At 40.8% G+C, this 22,055-nt stretch overlaps 1 protein-coding gene across 1 annotated transcript; it reads right to left on the bottom strand.

Moving 5' to 3' along the window:
- Positions 1-14,141: 14,141 nt before the first annotated feature.
- SEC61G (SEC61 translocon subunit gamma) lies at positions 14,142-21,460 on the bottom strand. Its single transcript, XM_060107993.1, has 4 exons — positions 21,356-21,460; positions 19,878-19,976; positions 18,476-18,578; positions 14,142-14,316 (listed from the first exon to the last, which is right to left on the bottom strand). Exons 2-4 carry the CDS (start codon positions 19,969-19,971, stop codon positions 14,307-14,309), a joined length of 207 nt encoding a protein of 68 aa, XP_059963976.1. The 5' UTR covers positions 19,972-19,976; positions 21,356-21,460; the 3' UTR covers positions 14,142-14,306.
- Between the last annotated feature and the right edge of the window lie 595 nt (positions 21,461-22,055).

The following is a 22,055-nucleotide window of genomic DNA, read 5'->3' as shown; positions in this document are numbered from 1 at the left end:
CACATATATAACTGTAATCATTAAGTAGATGACTGACCTGGGTTGTAATTCATTCTAGTGAGTCATTGAACCTGAAGACGGTTGCAGAAACCCCCCGATTTGTAGCCAACTGTCAGAAGGGGTCGTCTGGGGACCCCACTTGCAGTCGGCGTCTGAAGTGGGGCAGTCACATGGGACTGAGGCCTTTACCAGGTGGGATCTGAGGCTACTCGAGACAGTGTCAGGATTGAGTTCAACTGCTGGACACTCAGTTGGTCAGAGAACTGGAGAATTGGGGTGGAAAAATGACACATACTTGGTGTTAAAAGAAAACCATTACAGATCCAGGGAGTGCCCCTGAACTGAAGGCCAGCTTTGGTGGGGGGCGGGGACACTTTCAGATAACCTAGAGTCTCCTCTGAATACACCAGATCACAGAAAAGCAACACTAAAAGACACCTGAGAAATCACCTCTAATTTCTTCACAGAGACTAAACAGGTAGTGAGTCGTGCACAATTTTTAGATGTCTGGAGGTAACTATTTTGCAGCTTCCTAAAATGACTAATCATGTGTTTTCTATTGCCTGCAGTGGATGTAATTCTTTCTACCCCAGGCTGATTAGGGAAGTGGTCAGAATAAACTGCTACCAATAGGACTTTCTACACCCTCTTTATACAGCCACACTTGGGAGGTTACACATGTTCTTCTCACTTCTTAAGGCATACCTGGGCTTCCCTGGTGGTGCAGTGGTTGAAAGTCCGCCTGCCGATGCAGGGGACACGGGTTTGTGCCCAGGTCCGGGAAGATCCCACATGCCATGGAGCAGCTGGGCCCGTGAGCCATGGCCGCTGAGCCTGCACGTCCAGAGCCTGTGCTCCGCAACAGGAGGGGCCACAACAGTGAGAGGCCCGCGTACAGGAAAAAAAAAAAAAAGAAGAAGGCATACCTTAGTTACCTTCCTGCTACCACCGAAACAGAGCAGGACTCTGTGAGGCCTTCCCAGGTACAAAAGCCCCCGCTGTGTCTCTCCTGTTTCTTGTTTGTAGAAAAAAGGCTTTAGTCTTCTAGGCCTACCCTAAGTGCCAAAAAGGAGATTCTAGCAGTTACCAATTAGGAAAGTAAGGGAATGTAGAAACAAAGGAAAAGCAATCCAGCAAGAATAGTAATGGTAGCTTAAACACTAGTTCATCAATAAGACAGAGTCCTAGTTCTTCCTCAAGGGATAAACGTAACAATCTGATGCATATCTTTGAGCTGTTCTGCAGAAACTAAGAAGACCCCCGCCCGGGTAGAGGATGCTGACTACTTGCTGAGCACAAGCACTAGACCCCAGGCAGGCTGGAACCAGAAGTTTGACAGTTAAGATTCCTGTTATCTCACTACCAAACAATCAGAAGAAAGTCCACAAGCTGAGCACACACCCTGCAACTCTCACCCCTAATGTTGCCTTTGAAAGCCCTTCCCTGAAAGCCATCTTTAGGTTTGGAAACTGATATGTGAAATTTTAACAGGACTGTGGACAAGCTGCAGGGACAAGGGACAATGCCATATGAAGATAATCAGAGCTCCACCTGTGCCAGGGAACCCTGCCGCTGAGGTGAAAAGGTCAGGGAAAAATAAGATCTAATGCTAAAATACCTATGTTCCAGGCTCTGGGCCAGCTTCATTCACACATACTTTCTGACCTAAGGTAATTCAGCAACATTGAAAACTGAGCATTAATATCTGTTTTGAAGATGAGGAGACTGTAATTCACATGGGTTAAGGAAGCTTAACCTAAGGCCAAGTAAACAAAGAATGTCGCCCACCATTCCACCTCTAGGAATGGTGGGATGAAGAATTAAGCTTTAATTCACTGCAGTTGCCCACCGACAGCGCACCCTGGGGGGAATTCAGGTTGGAAAAAGCAGGAAGCACTCGGTGCTTTGGCTATATGGCCCCCAGATAGTTAAGATGCATGTGTAAGGAAGAATTTCAATAACCCCCGATTCCTGCAACTTCCTATACATATATAGGAAAAAAAAAACGCACTAAAATCATTAACTTGAGATGTCTGTTCTCTGTGATTAGCAGTGATCTTTTTAATGCTTGACTACATGTATTTCCCAGCCAAAAACATTGAAATATATGCTGGATTCTCCCCTACCTCTTCAGAGCAGTTCCTCAGAGCTACCCGAGAGGCTGCCTCCTGGGCTAGTGCTCAGTGCGGCCCAAATAAAACAATTCACAGCTGTCGCATCATGCGTTTTCTCCATCCACAGCCACATGTCACATAACACGCTATCCGTTTGTGCAACAACTGCTGCTCTTCCCAGAGAGCAAAATCAGCTGGCTTTGTTACTGCCTCAGTTTGCTGTGACAAACGTCCTGACGTATTTTCACATGGTTCTGTCCTCTTGACCTTCCCAAAATACATGGTAGAAACAAAAGTCTGTTTCATGTCTACACAATTTTAGCTTCCAAAGCCATCTTACACCCATGAGGGTAACATTTTCTACTACAAGGAGGGCAGGGCCTTTTACTCCCATTAAACCTGAGTGAATAATGCCAGAAGAGTTGCTGGTTTTTCTGCTCCTCCACTCTAGGTTGTGGGGGGGGAGGGGTGTTATTTCTTTTGTCTTTTGTTTTTTCACAAGGCCTCAAAGACATTCAAGAAAAGGTAGTGCTACCCTAGCTAGTTTCAGAATCATCTTTTCCAAGTGTAAACACTTCCTTTCAAGGTTAGTCAGTCCTGAGCCACCTAAACAGGTGGCCCCTGGAACATCATGTGCAGCCCGTAAAGCAGGGAAAGAGCCTTGTAACATATATATATATTTTTTTTTCTGAAGGGTGAAAGATTTTTCATTGATATTATGAAGTTAGCATAACAGTAACAAAACCAGAAAAAAGAATATAGAAGGAAAAAAACACAGGCCAATCTCATGTATGAACCTACATGCAGAATGTATACATAGTAGAATATTTACTTGTTTATTCATATTAGTTTCTGCTTTATAAAAAAGTGAATCAGTCATACATATACATCTGTTCCCATATCCCTTCCTCTTGCATCTCCCTCCCTCCCAGCCTCCCTATCCCACCCCTCCAGGCAGTCACAAAACACCGAGCTGATCTCCCTGTGCTATGCGGCTGCTTCCCACTATCTATCTACCTTACGTTTGGTAATGTATATATGTCCATGCCTCTCTCTCCTTTGTCACAGCTTACCCTTCCCCCGCCCCATATCCTCAAGTCCATTCTCAAGTAGGTCTGTGTCTTTATTCCTGTTTTACCCCTAGGTTCTTCATGACATTTTTTTTCTTAAATTCCATATATATGTGTTAGCATACGGTATTTGTCTTTCTTTCTGACTTACTTCACTCTGTATGACAGACTCTAGGTCTATCCACCTCATTACAAATAGCTCAATTTCATTTCTTTTTCTGGCTGAGTAATATTCCATTGTATATATGTGCCACATCTTCTTTATCCATTCATCTGATGATGGACACTTAGGTTGTTTCCATTTCCGGGCTATTGTGAATAGAGCTGCAATGAACATTTTAGTACATGTCTCTTTTTGAATTATGGTTTTCTCAGGTATATGCCTAGTAGTGGGATTGCTGGGTCATATGGTAGTACTATTTGTAGTTTTTTAAGGAACCTCCATACTGTTCTCCATAGAGGCTATACCAATTCACATTTCCACCAGCAGTGCAAGAGTGTTCCCTTTTCTCCACACCCTCTCCAGCATTTATTGTTTCTAGATTTTTTGATGATGGCCATTCTGACTGGTGTGAGATGATATCTCATTGTAGTTTTGATTTGCATTTCTCTAATGATTGATGATGTTGAGCATTCCTTAATGTGTTTGATGGCAGTCTGTATATCTTCTTGGGAGAAATGATTATTTAGGTCTTCTGCCCATTTTTGGATTGGGTTGTTTGTTTTTTTGCTATTGAGCTGCATGAGCTACTTGTAAATTTTGGAGATTAATCCTTTGTCAGTTGCTTCATTTGCAAATATTTTCTCCAATTCTGAGGGTTTTCTTTTGGTCTTGTTTATGATTTCCTTTGATGTCCAAAAGGTTTGAAGTTTCGTTAGGTCCCATTTTTGTTTTTAACTCGATTTCTCTAGGAGGTGGGTCCACAAGGATCTTGCTGTGATTTATATCATACAGTGTTCTGCCTATGTTTTCCTCTAAGAGTTTGATAGTTTCTGGCCTTACATTTAGGTCTTTAATCCATTTTGAGCTTATTTTTGTGTGTGGTATTAGGGAGTGATCTAATCTTATACTTTTACATGCCCCTGTCCAGTTTTCCCAGCACCACTTATTGAAGAGGCTGCCCTTTCTCCACTGTACATTCCTGCCTCCTTTATCAAAGATAAGTTCACCATATGTGCATGGGTTTATCCCTGGGCTTTCTATCCTGTTCCATTGATCTATCTTTCTGTTTTTGTGCCAGTACTGCACTGTCTTGAGTACTGTAGCTTTGTAGTATAGTCTGAAGTCAGGAGCCTGACTCCTCCAGCTCCGTTTTCAATTCTCAAGATTGCTTCGGCTATTCGGGGTTTTTTGTTTTTCTATACAAATTGTGAAAATTTTTGTTCTAGTTCTGTGAAAAATGCCAGTGGTAGTTTGATAGGGATTGCAATGAATCTGTAGATTGCTTTGGGTAGTAGAGTCATTTTCACAATATTGATTCTTCCAATCCAGGAACATGGTATATCTCTCCATCTATTTGTATCATCTTTGATTTCTTTAATCAGTGTCATAATATTCTGCATACAGTTTTTTATCTCCTTTGGTAGGTTTATTCCTAGATATTTTATTCTTTTCGTTGCAATGAGAAACGGGAGTGTTTCCTTGATTTCACTTTCTGACTTTTCATCATTAGTTTACAGGAATGCCAGAGATTTCTGTGCACTAATTTTGTATCCTGCTACTTTACCAAATTCATTGATTAGCTCTAGTAGTCTTCTGGTAGAATTTTTAGGATTCTCTATGTATAGTATCATGTCATCTGCAAACAGTGACAGCTTTACTTCTTCTTTTCCAATTTGGATTCCTTTTATTTCCTTTTCTTCTCTGATTGCTGTGGCTAAAACTTCCAAAACTATGTTGCATAAGAGTGGTGAGAGTGGGGAGCCTTGTCTTGTTTCTGATCTTAGTGGAAATGGTTTCAGTTTTTCACCATTGAGGATGATGTTCACTGTGGGTTTGTCATATATGGCCTTTATTATGTTGAAGAAAGTTCCCTCTATGCCTACTTTCTGCAGGGTTTTATCATAACTGGGTGTTGAATTTTCTCAAAAGCTTTCTCTGCATCTATTGAGATGATCATATGGTTTGTCTCTTTCAATTTGTTAATATGGTGTATCACATTGATTGATTTGCATATATTGAAGAATACTTGCATTCCTGGAATAAACCCCACTTGATCATGGTGTATGATCCTTTTAATGTGCTGTTGGATTCTGTTTGCTAGTATTTTGTTGAGGATTTTTGCATCTATGTTCATCAGTGATATTGGCCTGTAGTTTTCTTTCTTTGTGACATCCTTGCCTGGTTTTGGTATCAAGGTGATGGTGGCCTCGTAGAATGAGTTTGGGAGTGTTCCTCCCTCTGCTATATATTGGAAGAGCTTGAGAAGGATAGGTGTTAGCTCTTCTCTAAATGTTTGATAGAATTCGCCTGTGAAGCCATCTGGTCCTGAGCTTTTGTTTGTTGGAAGATTTTTTTTTTTTTTTCTTTTTGCGGTATGCGGGCCTCTCACTGTTGTGGTCTCTCCCGTTGCGGAGCACAGGCTCCGGATGCGCAGGCCCAGCAGCCATGGCTCACGGGCCCAGCCGCTCCGTGGCATATGGGATCCTCCCAGACCGGGGCACGAACCCGTATCCCCTGCATCGGCAGGCGGACTCTCAACCACTGCGCAACCAGGGAGGCCCTGTTGGAAGATTTTTAATCACAGTTTCAATTTCAGTGCCCGTGATTGGTCTATTCATATTTTCTATTTCTTCCTGATTCAGTCTTGGCAGGTTGTGCATTTCTAAGAATTTGTCCATTTCTTCCAGGTTGTCCATTTTATTGGCATAGAGGTGCTTGTAGTAATCTCTCATAATCTTTTGTATTTCTGCAGTGTCAGTTGTTACCTGTCCTTTTTTATTTCTAATTCTATTGATTTGAGTCTTCTCCCTTTTTTTCTTAATGAGTCTAACTAATGGTTTATCAATTTTGTTTATCTTCTCAAAGAACCAGCTTTTAGTTTTATTGATCTTTGCTATCGTTTCCTTCATTTTTTCTCATTTATTTCTGATCTGATCTTTATGATTTCTTTCCTTCTGCTAACTTTGGTGGATTTTTGTTCTTCTTTCTCTAATTGCTTTAGGTGCAGGTCAGGTTGTTTACTCGAGATGTTTCCTGTTTCTTAAGGTGGGATTGTATTGCTATAAACTTCCCCCTTAGAACTGCTTTTGCTGCATCCCATAGATTTTGGGTCGTCGTGTCTCCATTGTCATTTGCTTCTAGGTATTTTTTTATTTCCTCTTTGATTTCTTCAGTGATCACTTCATTATTAAGTAGTGTATTGTTTAGCCTCCATATGTTTGCATTTTTTGCAGATCTTTTCCTGTAATTGATATCTAGTCTCATACTGTTGTGGTCGGAAAAGTTACTTGATACAATTTCAATTTTCTTAAATTTACCAAGGCTTGATTTGTGACCCAAGATATGATCTATCCTGGAGAATGTTCCATGAGCACTTGAGAAAAATGTGTATTCTGTTGTTTTTGGATGGAATGTCCTATAAATATCAATTAAGTCCATCTTGTTTAATGTATCATTTAAAGCTTGTTTCCTTATTTATTTTCATTTTGGATGATCTGTCCATTGGTTAAAGTGGGGTGTTGAAGTCCCCTACTATGAGTGTGTTACTGTCGATTTCCCCTTTTATGGTTGTTAGTATTTGCCTTATGTATTGAGGTGCTCCTATGTTGGGTGCATAAATATTTACGATTGTTATATCTTCTTCTTGGATCGATCCCTTTATCATTATGTAGTGTCCTTCTTTATCTCTTCTAATAGTCTTTATTTTAAAGTCTATTTTGTCTGATATGAGAATTGCTTCTCCAGCTTTCTTTTGATTTCCATTTGCATGGAATATCTTTTTCCATCCCCTTACTTTCAATCTGTATGTGTCTCTAGGTCTGAAATGGGTCTCTTGTAGACAGCATATATATGGGTCTTGTTTTTGTATCCATTCAGCCAATCTGTGTATTTTGGTGGAAGCATTTAGTCCATTTACATTTAAGGTAATTATTGATATGTATGTTCCTATTCCCATTTCCTTAATTGTTTTGGGTTCGTCGTTGTAGCTATTTTCCTTCTGTTGTGTTTCTTGCCTAGAAAAGTTCCTTTAGTATTTGTTGTAAAGCTGGTTTGGCGGTGCTGAACTCTCTCAGCTTTTGCTTGTCTGTAAAGGTTTTAATTTCTCCATCAAATCTGAATGAGATCCTTGCTGGGTAATCTTGGTTGCAGGTTTTTCTCCTTCATCACTTTAAATATGTCTTGCCACTCCCTTCTGGCTTATACAGTTTCTGCTGAGAGATCAGCTGTTAACCTGATGGGGATTCCCTTGTGTGTTATTTGTTGCTTTTCCCTTGCTGCTGTTAATACGTTGTGTTTAATTTTTGACACTTTGATTAATATGTGTCTTGGCGTATTTCTCCTTGGATTTATTCTGTATGGGACTCTCTGTGCCTCCTGAACTTGATTAACTATTTCCTTTCCCATATTAGGGAAGTTTTCAACTATAATCTCTTCAAATATTTTCTCAGTCCCTTTCTTTTTCTCTTCTTCTTCTGGAACCCCTATAATTCGAATGTTGGTGCATTTAATGTTGTCCCAGAGGTCTCTGAGACTGTCCTCAGTTCTTTTCATTCTTTTTTATTCTGCTCTGCAGCAGTTATTTCCACTATTTTATCTTCCATGTCACTTATCCGTTCTTCTGCCTCAGTTATTCTGCTATTGATCCCATCTAGAGTATTTTTCATTTCATTTGTTTTTAATCGTTGCTTGATTCATCTTTAGTTCTTCTAGGTCCTTGTTAACTGTTTCTTGCATTTTGTCTATTTCCAAGATTTTGGATCATCTTTACTATCATTATTCTAAATTTTTTCAGGTACACTGCCTATTTCCTCTTCATTTGTTAGGTCTGGTGGGTTTTCATCTTGCTCCTTCACCTGCTGTGTGTTTGTCTTCTCATTTTGCTTATCTTACTGTGTTTGTGGTCTCCTTTTTTGCAGGCTGCAAGTTCGTAGTTCCCGTTGTTTTTGGTGTGTGTCCCAGTGGCTAAGGTTGTTTCAGTGGGTTGTGTAGGCTTCCTGGTGGAGGGGACTAGTGCCTGTGTTCTGGTGGATGAGGCTCGATCTTGTCTTTCTGGTGGACAGGTCCACGTCTGGTGGTGTGTTTTGGGGTGTCTGTGGCCTTACTATGTTTTTAGGCAGCCTCTCTGCTAATGGGTGGGGTTGTGTTCCTGTCTTGCTAGTTGCTTGGCATAGGATGACCAGCACTGTAGCTTGCTGGTCGTTGAGTGAAGCTGGGTGCTGGTGTTCAGATGGAGATCTCTGGGAGATTTTCGCCGTTTGATATTATGTGGAGCTGGGAGGTCTCTTGTGGACCAGTGTCCTGAGTTGGCTCTCCCATCTCAGAAGCACTGCACTGACTCCTGGCTGCAGCACCAAGAGCCTTTCATCCACCAGGCTCAGAATAAAAGGGAGAAAAAGTACAAAGAATTAGAAGGAAGGAAGGAAGGGAGGAAGGGAGGGAGGGAGAGGGAGGGTGGGAGGGAGGAAAGAAAGAAAGGAAGAAGGGAGGGAGGGAGGAAGGAGGGTAGGTAGGAAAAAGAAAGAGAAGATAAAGTAAAATAAAGTATGATAAAATATAATCGTGTTATTAAAATAAAAAATTATTTTAAAAAAATTAAAAATTAAAAACAAAACAAAAAAAAACGGACGGATAGAACCCTGGGACAAATGGTGGAAGCAAAGCTGTATAGACAAAATCTCACACAGATACACATACACTTTCACAAAAAGAGAACAAGGGGAAAAAAATCGTTAATCTTGCTCTCAAAGTCCACTTCCTCAATTTGGGATAATTTGTTGTAAAAAGAGGAAAAGGGGAAAAAATCATAGATCTTGCTCTCAAAGTCCACCTCCTCAATTTGGGATGATGCGTTGTCTATTCATGTATTCCACAGAGGCAGGGTACATCAAGTTGATTGTGGAGCTTTAATCCGCTTCTTCTGAGGCTGCTGGGAGAGATTTCCCTTTCTCTTCTTTATTCTCACAGCTCCCGGTTCTCAGCTTTGGATTTGGCCCCGCCTGTTTGTAGGTCACCGGAGGGCGTCTGTTCTTCCCTCAGACAGGATGGGGTTAAAGGAGCAGCTGCTTCAGGGCCTCTGGCTCACTCAGCCCGGGCGGAGTGCAGGGCGAGCCTGTGGCGGCAGAGGCCAGCGTGACGTTGTACCAGCCTGAGGCACACCGTGTGCTCTCCCCGGAGGCCGTTCCTGGATCCCGGGACCCCGGCAGTGACAGGCTGCACAGGCTCCCCAGAAAGGGGGCATGGACAGTGACCTGCACTCGCACAGAAGCCTCTTGGCGGTGGCAGCAGCAGCCCCAGCGTCCCATGCCCATCTCTGTGGGTCCTTGCTTTTAGCCGCGGCTCACGCCCTTCTCTGGAGCTCCTTTAAGCAGCGCTCTTAATCCCCTCTCGAGCACCAGGAAATAAAGAGGGAAGAAAAAGTCTCTTGCCTCTTTGGCAGGTCCAGAGTTTTCCCCGGACTCCCTCCTGGCCAGCAGTGGCACACTAGCCCCCTTCAGGCTGTGTTAACGCCGCCAACCCCAGTACTCTCCCTGCGCTCCGACCAAAGCCCGAGCCTCAGCTCCCAGCCCCGCCCACGCCAGCAGCCGAGCAAAGCCTCTCGGGCTGGTTGAGTGCTGGTTGGCACCGATCCTCTGTGCGGGAATCTCTCCGCTTTGCCCTCTGCACCCATGTGGCTGCACTCTCCTCCGCGGTTCTGAAGCTTCCCCTCCGCCACCCGCAGTCTCCGCCCACGAAGGGGCTCCTAGTGTGTGGAAACCTTTCCTCCTTCACGGCTCCCTCCCACTGGTGCAGGTCCCGTCCCTATCCTTTTGTCTCTGTTTATTCTTCTTTCTTTTGCCCTACCCAGGTACGTGGGGAGTTTCTTGCCTTTTGGGGGGTCTGAGGTCTTCTGTCAGCATTCAGTAGGTGTTCTGTAGGAGTTGTTCCAGGTGTAGATGAATTTCTGATGTATCTGTGGGGAGGAAGGTGATCTCCGCATCTTACTCTTCCACCATCTTCCCCCAGTTCTACGTCACTTTTCCAACAGACATGAGATGGAGGAATACTAGCTGCTCGCACAAGCGCGCCCCTCGGCTGTGCTGACTTACAACTCCAAAGTGGGTGTAGCCCTCGTGCAGCCTCGAAGGCGGCAGCTGCGAGCAACTTGGGGCCACATGCATCCGGGGCCCTCCAGTCCTGTAAATTATATTGATGAAAAGACTTAAAATTACTTTGCCCTACAGAGACACAAGAGGGAACCCTAAACCACTGAAGGAGGAAATACTTTTCTATGGAGGCCAATGAGAGGGAGGCAGGTAAGAAGGCACGGCAAGTTAGAAGTCCAGAACTGCTACTGTCCCAAGTGTGCAAGACACACACACACACACGTAGGTTTATGTGTATTCTGATTCCAGAAAATATACACACACGCACACACACATAGGTTTATGTGTATTCTGATTCCAGAAACTATACACACACACACACACACATTAGTTTTCTGATACTAGCTTACTGGCACCAGAAAAGTTGAGAATTTACTTAGTGTACTCTACTAAGCGTTTTATCATGTTCTGCGTTGTACTTAAAAACCAGCAATGGACACTTCAGTCTCACTCAACATAACAGAGTGGTGAATACGTGCAAACACTGCCCTAGGCTCTTGGGATACAACAGCAAATAAGACAGACAAAAATGTCTGCCTTTCCCTGCACTTGTATTCTAGTGGGGCAGACAATAAAGAAGTAAAATATTGCTTTGAAATGTATACAAATACCAAATCACTGTGTTGTGTAACAGGAACTAATAGTGTTGTAGGTTATTAATACTTCAAAAACAAACTCATAGAAAAAGAGATCAGATTTGTGGTTACCAGGGGCAAGGGGGAGAGGTAAAAAAAAAGCAGTCAAAAGTTACCTACTTCCAGTTATAATACTAGGGATGTAACGTACAACATGGTTAATATAATTAACACTACTGTACATTATGTATAAAAATTGCTGAGTTCTCATTACAAACTAAAAAATTCTATTTCTTTAAGTTTGTATCGATAGATGTTGAATGTTCACCAAAACTACTGTGATAATCATTTCATGATGTACATAAGTCAAATCACTGTGCTGTACACCTTACACTTACCCAGTGCTGTATGTCAATGATATCTCAATAAAACTGGAAGAAAGAAAAAGAAATATCCAGGTAGTGGTGGCAGTGGGAAGGGTGGAGGGCTAAGAAGTAAATTGCAGATATATTTTGAAGAATACAATCCCTACATTACTTATTACACAGGGTTATTGAGAGGATCAAGTGAGAAGGAACATTAGTTTGAAAACAATAAAATCTTACATAAATTTCATTAAACCGATAAAGTATATGTTCCAACCTCTACTACTGAGTCAACATTCGTGATACTGTTCACTTAGAAATTCATTAAGTATTCGGTGGGAAGAGAATGCAAATCCATTTTGATTAAACTGTAGTTAGTGAAGTGTCTGATGTTCTATTTTAATGAACTTTATACTAAATCACAGAATCAAGCTATCTTAGGAGACTTTTCTAGGTGTCATCTAAAAAGCCTACAGAAAAGCTACAAGCAAGGCTGATTTAAAAAAACAGCAAGCTCTATTAGGACCTCAAGATCATGAGATAGGCATATACATTACTGTAATAGTGGTTAGGGAGTGAGAGATGCTACAGGTAGAATAAGCCTTACAAAACTGCATCCACAGAATCTAGAAAATATGCCACAGACTTCTTCTAGAGCACAACACTATGACATGCGTAACTTGCAGTAGATCGCAGCTCCTCTTAAGCAGGAGCTTTCCAATGTGAGGTGCACCCTTTAAACACAAAACACCATGGTGCCTCCCGCACTCAGGTGAAACTAAGTACCCTTCCTTCCAGGAAGACAAATGGGAGACAGATGCCCCAAGAGGGACAGAGTCTGGAGCAAAGCACTGCTTTCCAGCAGTAACAAAGACACTGAAATAGAAACAGGGCTTTACTTCCTACCCTCTCCTATCAAGACTCTGCCATCCTGTCTGGACCGTTAGCTGCCTCCCTCTTTGATGTGTCTTTCTCTTAACAGCAGGTTTTAGTCTAGGTGGCCAAGCACTTGGTTGTAAGGTGTAGGGTTTCATGGAAATGCCAGAACTGCCACAAGGGCATTAGTATGTTTTGCTGCAGGTATTAAGACACCAGAAAATTATCAAGAGCTTTAAAACCTTGCCACTGAAAGTGTGTTCTGTGTACCAGAAGCATCAGAAGGGATACAGAAATGCAGACTCTCAGGCCCACCCAGACCTGCTCACTCAACACTCTTCAGGTTGGGAAGAAACTCCCTCAGGTGATTCTTAAACTTGCTGAAGTTTAAGAAGTACTGTTTTACAAAACAAATGCACTAGCATATATTAGATATACTAGAGGTATGGTTAGTAAGAAAAATCTAGTTATTTATTCTTTCCTATTTAAGAATTCAATTGTTGAGTGTGAAGGTTATTCTGTTTGATCACCACAATCCTTGGTCAGCCCTCACTTCACATTTATAAATACAAAATATTTATGTAATGCCTTACCTACCCATGTGTCAAGAACCAGTAAGTCAGAAAAATAAAAAATGAGCTGCACAAATGTAGGCTACAGAGATTCATAATTATCTTACATCAAGTCAATATTTATGTTCAGATCATTTTATCCTACAAGAAAATACACACATTTGCCAGAAGCAAGTCTGACATTTTAGCAAGTCTACATTTTAGATTTCTACCATAAGTACTCAATACATGTGTATATATGTAAATGTGTATATATGTGTATAGGCACACTATATATGCATACTTGTGTAAACATATAGACAAACACACATATGCACACATGCACGTAAACACACACACTTCTGGCCTTTAAGGAGCTACATAACTACCAAACGTAGCTATATGGTCTCCTTAAGAGCAGAGATGGCCAAGGCTTTAATTCCTTGAAGACATCAATTCATTCAAAACTGAAAACAGTTACCAGTATTTCAAAAATAGGCAGAAAATGTTACCATCACTATGAAAACAGACTTTGCTCTCTGAACCACAGACTTTGCTCTCTGAACCATGGATCCCAAAACTGAGGAATACTGCCCAGCAATGCCAGTTAGACATCTGTCTACCTTATTCGTTAAGAATCAGAGGACACCTACCAAATGTGTGCTGCTAAACAAATTTTTTTTTAAATATTAGAACTTGAGAAATAAAGTTCAATAACTAAACACTGAATGAACAGATTAAGTTTTATAAATAAAACTGAGAATAGACTGTCTCAATTTTATACCAGTATTTTTTTAAAAAGGGAAAGAAGACAAGGCCCCTTTTCATCTCACATTTAATTATCAAAAAAATTCTTTAAAATATTTAGAACTCCAATATTTATGACAGTATAACAAATTATAGTTTACCTGAAGAGGAGCTCTCACTTTAAAGTTTTTAACCATGATTTTCAGGAAGCTATTTCAAGTAGCACATACACTTGTATATAGGAGGTCTGACTACCTACTTACATTTTCAGTGCTTAGGGACAAAACTCCTACCCCAACTTCAAGCTCTCTCTCACTACCTCTACCATCCTTTACTTGCTGTTTCTTCCTCCATGATGGGAAAACACTGATCTGATAGAGGAGTACTCAGAAAGTGCAATATTCCACTGTGCCCTTTAATTTCTCCTGTAAACCAAAATATAAAGGATTGAAGGAAGGAAAGAAGGGAAGAAGGGAAAAGAATCCATTATTTTTTACCACTAAAATTTGACAAATATCTGTAATGGAAGAAAGAGAAATTTGTCTATTTTGAAATTATTTTAATTTACAAATAGAAAACATCTTGGAAGAAAAAAATGAAAGAAAAACACAAAACGTATAGGCAAATTTTTACTCCATGAGTGTCTCAAATCCTCACTTGTTCACCAATCCCCAAGATGAAAAACACTTTTCTAAAAAGGTATTCAGCCACCACTGTAAAAGAAAAAAAGATGGTCAATTTTGAGTGTACATAAGATTTTAATAAGAAAAATTTGAAATGCAATATGCTGTAATTTTACAGAACCAAAACCAGTTATTTGAGAACCACGCCTATGTTACTCCAAAACAGCACAAAAGGGAAGAAACTGAACTTTGAAATCTTGGAAATGAAAAGGTCCTTACAGAGGACGTGGCTGCTGGAACAGGCTTAATCTGTTAAACTTCAGAATCCTCATTTGGAAAACATGCTTAACAGTCTAGCATAACATCTTTCTCAACAAGACGAAAAATATGAATTACATAACAGGGCGGTTAGTTGAGAACTTTTTCAATTTGATGTACAATCAGCCATTCGAAAATCAAGAGTGCAGAGTAGTACACTGGTTCTCAACCACTATATCTTCCCATAATCACTCAAAAACCTGGATTAATAATGAAAATAAAAATCACCTTCTCTACAGAAGACCTTCCAAGTTTCAAAAGCATAAACATTAAAATTGTATACTGAGATATACATTTTAAAACTGTGATGTTAAAGAAAGAAAATAATTCCAGTACTAGATAAAAGTTATACTCCTAAAAGAAACACTGCTGCATCTATACTTTAACGTGAAGTGCTTTAAGTGCTCATATCATTAAACTGTATTGCTGCAACTAAAATACCCACAACTATAAAACTCCTTTAAATTATAACCCTGTGGATATTAACTTTGACTGCTGTAATTGTATAGAAGAAAAAATGTCATCATAAGGGAAAAAATGTGATAATTCAGCCTAGTGAAAGAGTAAGTTTGTGTTTATACTTCACTTGCTACTGTCTCAAAATGATTTAAACAGTGATTTATGCTCTTTCAAGCAGGAAAAAAAGATTTCTTTTAGTTTTACAGCTGTCACGGCACATCATGAAAAGACTTCAAGTTTTCTGATAGCTTTTCTCACAAAATGTTTTATTTGGCCTTCATTTTAATGTAAAAACTATCTAGAGATATATTTTTTTAACTCTTTAAACACTGAAAACAACTGTGTTACTAGAAGAAAAGTTTTCTAAGCAACTAGCTTCCAAAAGGTCATAGTTCAACAATCTCTGACTAGCAAGGTTGGCAAAAGATACATTGTGCCTGCTGCAGAAATGAGAATTAAGAGAAAGCAGTTTTTTTTAATTTTCTTTTTTTTATTAGTTGGTCAGAGTTTGAAGGCAAGCCAAGGTTTCTAAGAGGGAAAAAAAAAAGCAAAGAGCAAGCACAAAAGTAAAGACATATTGTTTTTCTTCTCTGACTTGCTATCTGTAAGTTTCCCTGTGCCCTTCATTCTGGCAAAAATTAAAATTCATCTCAGTCAAGGAACACACACAGCATAGCACCTGTATAGTCTAGTGAGGCCAAGGCAAAAGACCACTGATAACGTGCATTTTCCATGTAAAAGACAACTTCATTCAATGGATTTTTTATATTAAATAATGATAATTAAGCCTTGGATCTAAGCACACTAATACCACATGCTGATTAATGATCCAGTGACAAATAAGTAACATTTACATTTTACTGGACCGAATCAACCTAACAGAAATAGCCTTGGCCGGTGAATAAATGGATCCTTTTTTCTCAACAATTCAAATTATTACTGAACGTTTGTTAACTCCCTTGACTTTTTTTTTTTTAACATCTTTATTGGAGTATAATTGCTTTACAATGGTGTGTTAGTTTCTGCTTTATAACGAAGTGAATCAGTTATACATATGTTCCCATATCTCTTCCCTCTTGCATCTCCCTCCCTCCAACCCTCCCTATCCCACCCCTCTAGGTGGTCACAAAGCACCAAGCTGATCTCCCTAAAATAGATAGCTAGTGGGAAGGGAGAAAGCAAATCTTTAACACTTGTTTCAAAGACCTGTTGGGAACAACTGGACTAATGAATCTCAATCCCGACAGTGCTAAGAGTGCACTGTCCTAAAAGGTACTTTAGGCCACAACTCAGATAATGAAATAAAAGATGTCTGAACACAAAACTAGGGTAAATAACAATGTTGAACAGATTAAAAATGCAAAAGTCTTCCATAAGGGAATCTAGCAAAAAGGAATTGAACAAGGGGTAATGTTCCATTCTTAGGCTAAAAACAAACCACACCAACTATGTAAACCCAGGATAAAGGAAATTTATTGTAGCCGTTATCTGTGAGAAACTGAAGATTTTAGCCTTTAGCAAGAAAATATACACAGTAAGCACTGGATTCTAAACACTGGATTTTAAGAGGGCTTAATGAAATGCAAACTGGAACCTGAAGTGAGGCGCCTGACTCAGGATGAGTAGTGGTCTGAAACTGAGCTGGAATGAGAGACGGCCTATACAATAGTTAAGAACACAGGCTCCCGAGCCTGGGTTTCACATGCTGCTTTACCACTTACAGGCATGCGATGTACTTCCTTACTCTCCATGCCTGTTTCTTCATCTATAAAATGGAAATAATAATACTGCTACCTCACACAATTGTCATGAGGGCTAAAAGAGTCAGCTCACATTAAGCTGTGTGTCCTCTGCACACAGCAAGTGCTCAATAAATGTTAGTAATTATTATAACCATCATGATCCTTAGAAAAAGGTTAAGAACCTGACGTTGTTCACTTAAACACTCAAGTGTTTTCAATGTGTACAAGAATACACTGGACTAGATTCTGTAGTGTATACACACAAACTACAGAATATATATATATATATATAGTTACGTATTAATATTACCTTATCAATTAACATTCATAACAATTTAAAGAAATAACTGTCAGTTTTACCTGTCTGACAATGGACTGGGGAGCAGGAGAGCAGAAGCACTAAGCTTATGTCACAGACTCCACCCTACCTCCTCTGTTTACTGATTAGGTAGGGGCTGTAGTCCAGAGACACTGAGCTCGGGTTTCCTAATTCTACCTCAGGATTTTGCTCCGTGATTCCACTATTCCAGAAATGGCATTCCTCACTAGGAATATAATAGAGATTTCTGAACTGACGGAGGAGGTTTGAGAGACTTGGTCCTTTCCAGGTCTAACTTTCTGTGATCCTAAAATACCCCTTTGTGGCATGTCTGCATAATAGCTATGAAAACCTACTTAAGAAAGCCACCTGACAATACTCATCCAGTCTCGTCATTTAAAAGACAACTTCCACCAGCATCCATAATAAAATATCTAGTACTTAAAGAGACTTATAGTTTACAAAGCATCCCCACCCCATAAAATAAGCCTAAAAGGCTTCTCTCATGATTATCTCACTGGCAAGTAAGGCTCAGAGATTAGGTGAATACAAAATCACAGAGCAAATAAGTACTGCAACCCATACTAACTCTTTACACCAAACAAAATGGCCTAAAACTGACTGCTCTACTTGCACACTGCCATAAGGTGTTGCCAACAACTTGTAACGAATCTTGTAATGAATCTAAAAAGCAAAAGCACTGAGAATAGAATAAAGTAATCCCAGTGTTCCTCTGTCTTTTCTCCTCCTCTCTAATATACCTAAAAGTATATTAGTATCAATGGCTCATTACAATAACCACAACTTCCATTTAGGTTCTTACCCAAATTGTTTTTTAGGGTTTTACATGACCTAAGTCATTAATCTTTCCATAGCCCTAGTTAAGAATTATTATCCTTACTGAATAAACTGGGCACAGAGGAGCTAAGCAAGTTGTCCAAGGTCATGACAACTATTAAGTAACAAGAAAGAGAACCTAAACCTAAGCAACCTGGTCCAGAGTTCGAACTCTATCGCTGTAGTGATTTTCAGATGGGGAGCATTTTCTCTGCACCTTAAAAATCTTGTGGACAAGTTAATATATTGCAGAAAGAGGACTTGGATTTGAATATTGGTCCTGTCACTGAATACCTGTTTTGTCTCATACTGAGTGCCTTTAACTCACTTGCTTGATCCTTTAAAATTTTACTTATTAAAAAATTAGTGCCTATCTCACTGAGTAGCTATAAAAATTATATAAGATTTAAAGTCACTTTGAATTATCTGGTACTCAGTAAACAGTAGTAGACTGTACCAACATTAAAAAGTCAAGAAACAGATCTGTGTATTAACGAAATAGCAGGCTGTTAACTCAAATGGTTTGCATTTTCATTCTATCCTAGATATTGTCTATTCCATAAAGTTTACTTACACAATGATGTTATTAATAGGAATATGGATCAATTTCACAAAAAAGCCAATGAATCCCATTATAGCAAATCCTATTGCAGTTGCCATGGCAATCTTCTGGAATTCTGGATTTAAAAACACAAAATTTACATTATTTTTTGCATTGTCACTGCAAGTATAGGGGAAAAAAAATTAGCACTGACATAAACTTACTGATGTACATTTCTCCTGAAAATAAGTACATAATTTTAAATAAAACACAACAGTATTAATAGTAAATAAGGTATTTGACAGATTTTTTAACTTTCATATTTTATTAATATTTAATGATATATAATAAACTGCATGTTCAGGCTAGTGATTCCATCAACGAACAGTGACATATTTATCCTCCTAGCAAATGACCAGAATACCAAAAAGAAATGAAACATGGACAGAATACACAGTATCTGTCTTAAAAACTTTGTAACATTGCTAGAAGTATTAATTATAAAAGCACAGAACATAACTTTTTATAAACAATAGGTCAACTGTCTTTGATATTATAATGAAGCCAAAAATAAGGCTTGAAAAACCGAAACGGGTTGAGCACAATTTTATGTAAAGGTCCCAGACCCTGGTGATATTTCCATTTAATGTTATTTCCTCAGGGAAGCTCTCCCTGACCTCCTGACTTGGTTAGTCCTCCTATTACATGCTGTCAAACATTCCTCTATTTACCTTCCATAATACTTACCATAGCAGTAATTAAAAATTGTAATTGTCATTATTTATGACTATCTTCTCTCAAAGAATCTAAGGTCCATAAAAGCAAGGACTGCTCCCTATTGTATATTTTTACATATTATGCTATATATGTAATATAATGCATCATATTATAGTCTCTATTATATTCCCAGCTCCCAACTCAGGCAGCAGTCAATAAATGAATAGAAGCAGACAAATTGTGGTACACCTTTTAACACACGAATTGTGATAAATAAGAAATTAAACTTCCTAGGTTGGCACCAACTATGTTGTTGATTTCACATTAAGGCCTTTTTTGCTTGGGGGAGGCTTGGGGAGGGAGTGGCACTGCAGGAAAAGTTCCAAAAGATTTTCCAGAGTAGAAATGTGAAAGATACTAAAAACTCTAAAGTCATTAAATACGACTAAGACAAAAGCAACATGGAAAATAAGGCTGTAACAAATAACCTAATACAATGTGAAAATACATATAAGAGAAAAATTTATAAGGTGTGTAAAAACTATACAAAATTTAGGAAAAAATGACAATGTTAAAAAGCAATAAAGCAAAGTAAATCAATAAAAATGTTGATGAAAGAATTGCAACAATTATTAAACAGGAAAACATTAATGAAATAAAGGGCTTAGAGAATGCAAAGATTTGATTTTTTTCCTCTCATTCCAAAGCTATTTATTACCTTTTCTATCCGGTTTGGTGCATCTTTTAACCAGCCGAATTGAGTCCTTCACAAACTGCCGACTTGGCTCAACGAACTGCATTACCTGATCCATGATGCCTGTTTAAAAAACAAAAAAGGAAAAAAGATACTCACTGATGTTATTTAATATAGAGCAAGGACTTGTTGAGTTATATCAAAATGTAAATGAGACCAGCCTGATATGGGTGGGTTGATATCATCTCACACAAAAAAAAAAAAAAAAAAAAAACAGACTCCAAGAGTAAATTGACATTATTTTTTGCAATCTCCAGCCAATCATCAAAACAAAGGCAATAAGAAAACCGCAGGTTTTGCCCGTGTTCTTATCACTGACAAAGGACGCAAGCTCTTAATATAAAAGGGCTCTCACTACGAAAAGGCTAATAAGCACTTGACAACAGATCCGCTCCTCACCCACCCTGCAGACCTCCCGTTGCTCCTGCTGAGGAATCAACAGGGTTGGGACCCAAAAAATACTTGCTATATTTATTTTAAACTCCCCAGACCCCAGTGTCTCGTGCAGTGAATGCCAACTGTGATGCTTCAAGGGCCTAGAGTAGAGGTAAATGTGGACTTCCATCTGACTGTTCCAAACCATGGCCACACAACATTTTAAAAAAAGAGTTTCTCTGCATGGGGCAGATCATCTGTACAATTTTCAAAACCACAAAAACTGGCTAAACCAAGACCCAGACTCTCAGAGGCTGTCGGCTGAAGTCTGAATCTTTAGGTCTGGACACACCTTTTAAGGAAAAGGGCTTTTGTTGAGTTTAACGCCACCCGCAAGAGTTGGTGGTTCAAATCCCTTTCTATGAAATGCAGCCTCTCTAAGCCCCGGGTTCCTCACCCAGGAACACTGAAAGGACGTCCGGAATTCTATAAACGTCCCGGGCCAGGTGTGCTGGGCCCCTGCAACACACAGGAAGTAACGCCTGTTTCCTTAGTCTTGCACTTAACTCTGTTCTGCAAATCCACTAAGCCTAAACTTTACAGATGTCGTGATAAATGCGAAGGGTCCTTTCAGGGAAAAAAAAAAACGTGCAACACCCGAAACACTGCACTGAACGTCAGGGGAGGGGATCCAATAACCCACTATGGCCTCCTGATCCAGACTCTAGATCAACCCTTTCACCCTCACAGCACAAGAAGGAGCTCCCCGAGACACGCTCCACACACACGGCCCCAAAGCCAACCCCGAAGGGACCCTCCTTGACCACAGCACCGAGACGGCGGAAGCGTTCCCAGCAAGGTGGCCGAGCCCGCGCGGCCGCAAAGCCGGCCCCGAAGGACCGAGGCCCTGGAAGCCCTTCTCCCTCGGGCACGCGGGCCGCGGCCCCGGGTCCGCTTCCCCCGACGCCGTGCGGGCAGGCGGCGGACGGCCGGAGGGCTCGTCCACGTCTGCCGCCTCCGCGAGTGACCAAATGGTAGCCCGGAGCCCCCGCCAGACGTAGCCTCACCTGTGCACCGTCCGCTCGCCAAGGCCAAGACACGTAGCACAATGGCCGACACACAGGCACCGACCGGAACCGGAAACCGAGCCCGCCTACTACCCGCCCACCTCTCCGTTCATTGGTCCTTCGGGAAGACATCGGCGCGCAGGCGCAGTCCGACGTGCGTCTCGGCCCCGCTTCCGGAACGGGCTCGCGGATTGCGAGTCTACGGCGCCGGCCACGGCTTGGGCAGCTCTGTGGAGGGCGTGGGGCGTGGCGTGGGCCCCTGCGCGGCGTGGGCGGGGCTGCGCGGCGTGGGCCCCTCCGCGGCGTGGGCGGGGCGTGCTCCCCGCCGCGCTCCTCACCCGAGCTCCCTGGCTGGGTCGACTCTGCCGGACCGGTCCGGACGACAGGCTCTGATAGGCTTCGTCTTGGGCGGTGACCTCTTGACTGTCCGTCCCTTTGTACGTATTTAATTGTAGTCGTCAACAATGAACCTTATAAGCAACATAGTGTTTTGTGACCGACTTCCCTCGAAACGGTCTCCCACCCGCAAAACCTGGCCTTCCTCTGTGTCCGTCTTTGGAATTCCCCAGGAATTGAGGCCATGATCTGGGTTTGCCGTGGGGACATGGTACAGTGTATACATGTTATCCGACTATGGGTTTTGCTGAGACTATTATGAACGCAGACATTTGGTGCTAAATGGTGAACTTCTCAAGCTGTG

The sequence above is a fragment of the Mesoplodon densirostris genome, chromosome 9 (assembly GCF_025265405.1).
Source record: "Mesoplodon densirostris isolate mMesDen1 chromosome 9, mMesDen1 primary haplotype, whole genome shotgun sequence".
NCBI classification, from domain to species: Eukaryota; Metazoa; Chordata; class Mammalia; order Artiodactyla; family Ziphiidae; genus Mesoplodon; species Mesoplodon densirostris.
Note: the sequence above shows the minus strand (reverse complement) of the source record. Positions and strands in the feature narration are given on the sequence as shown.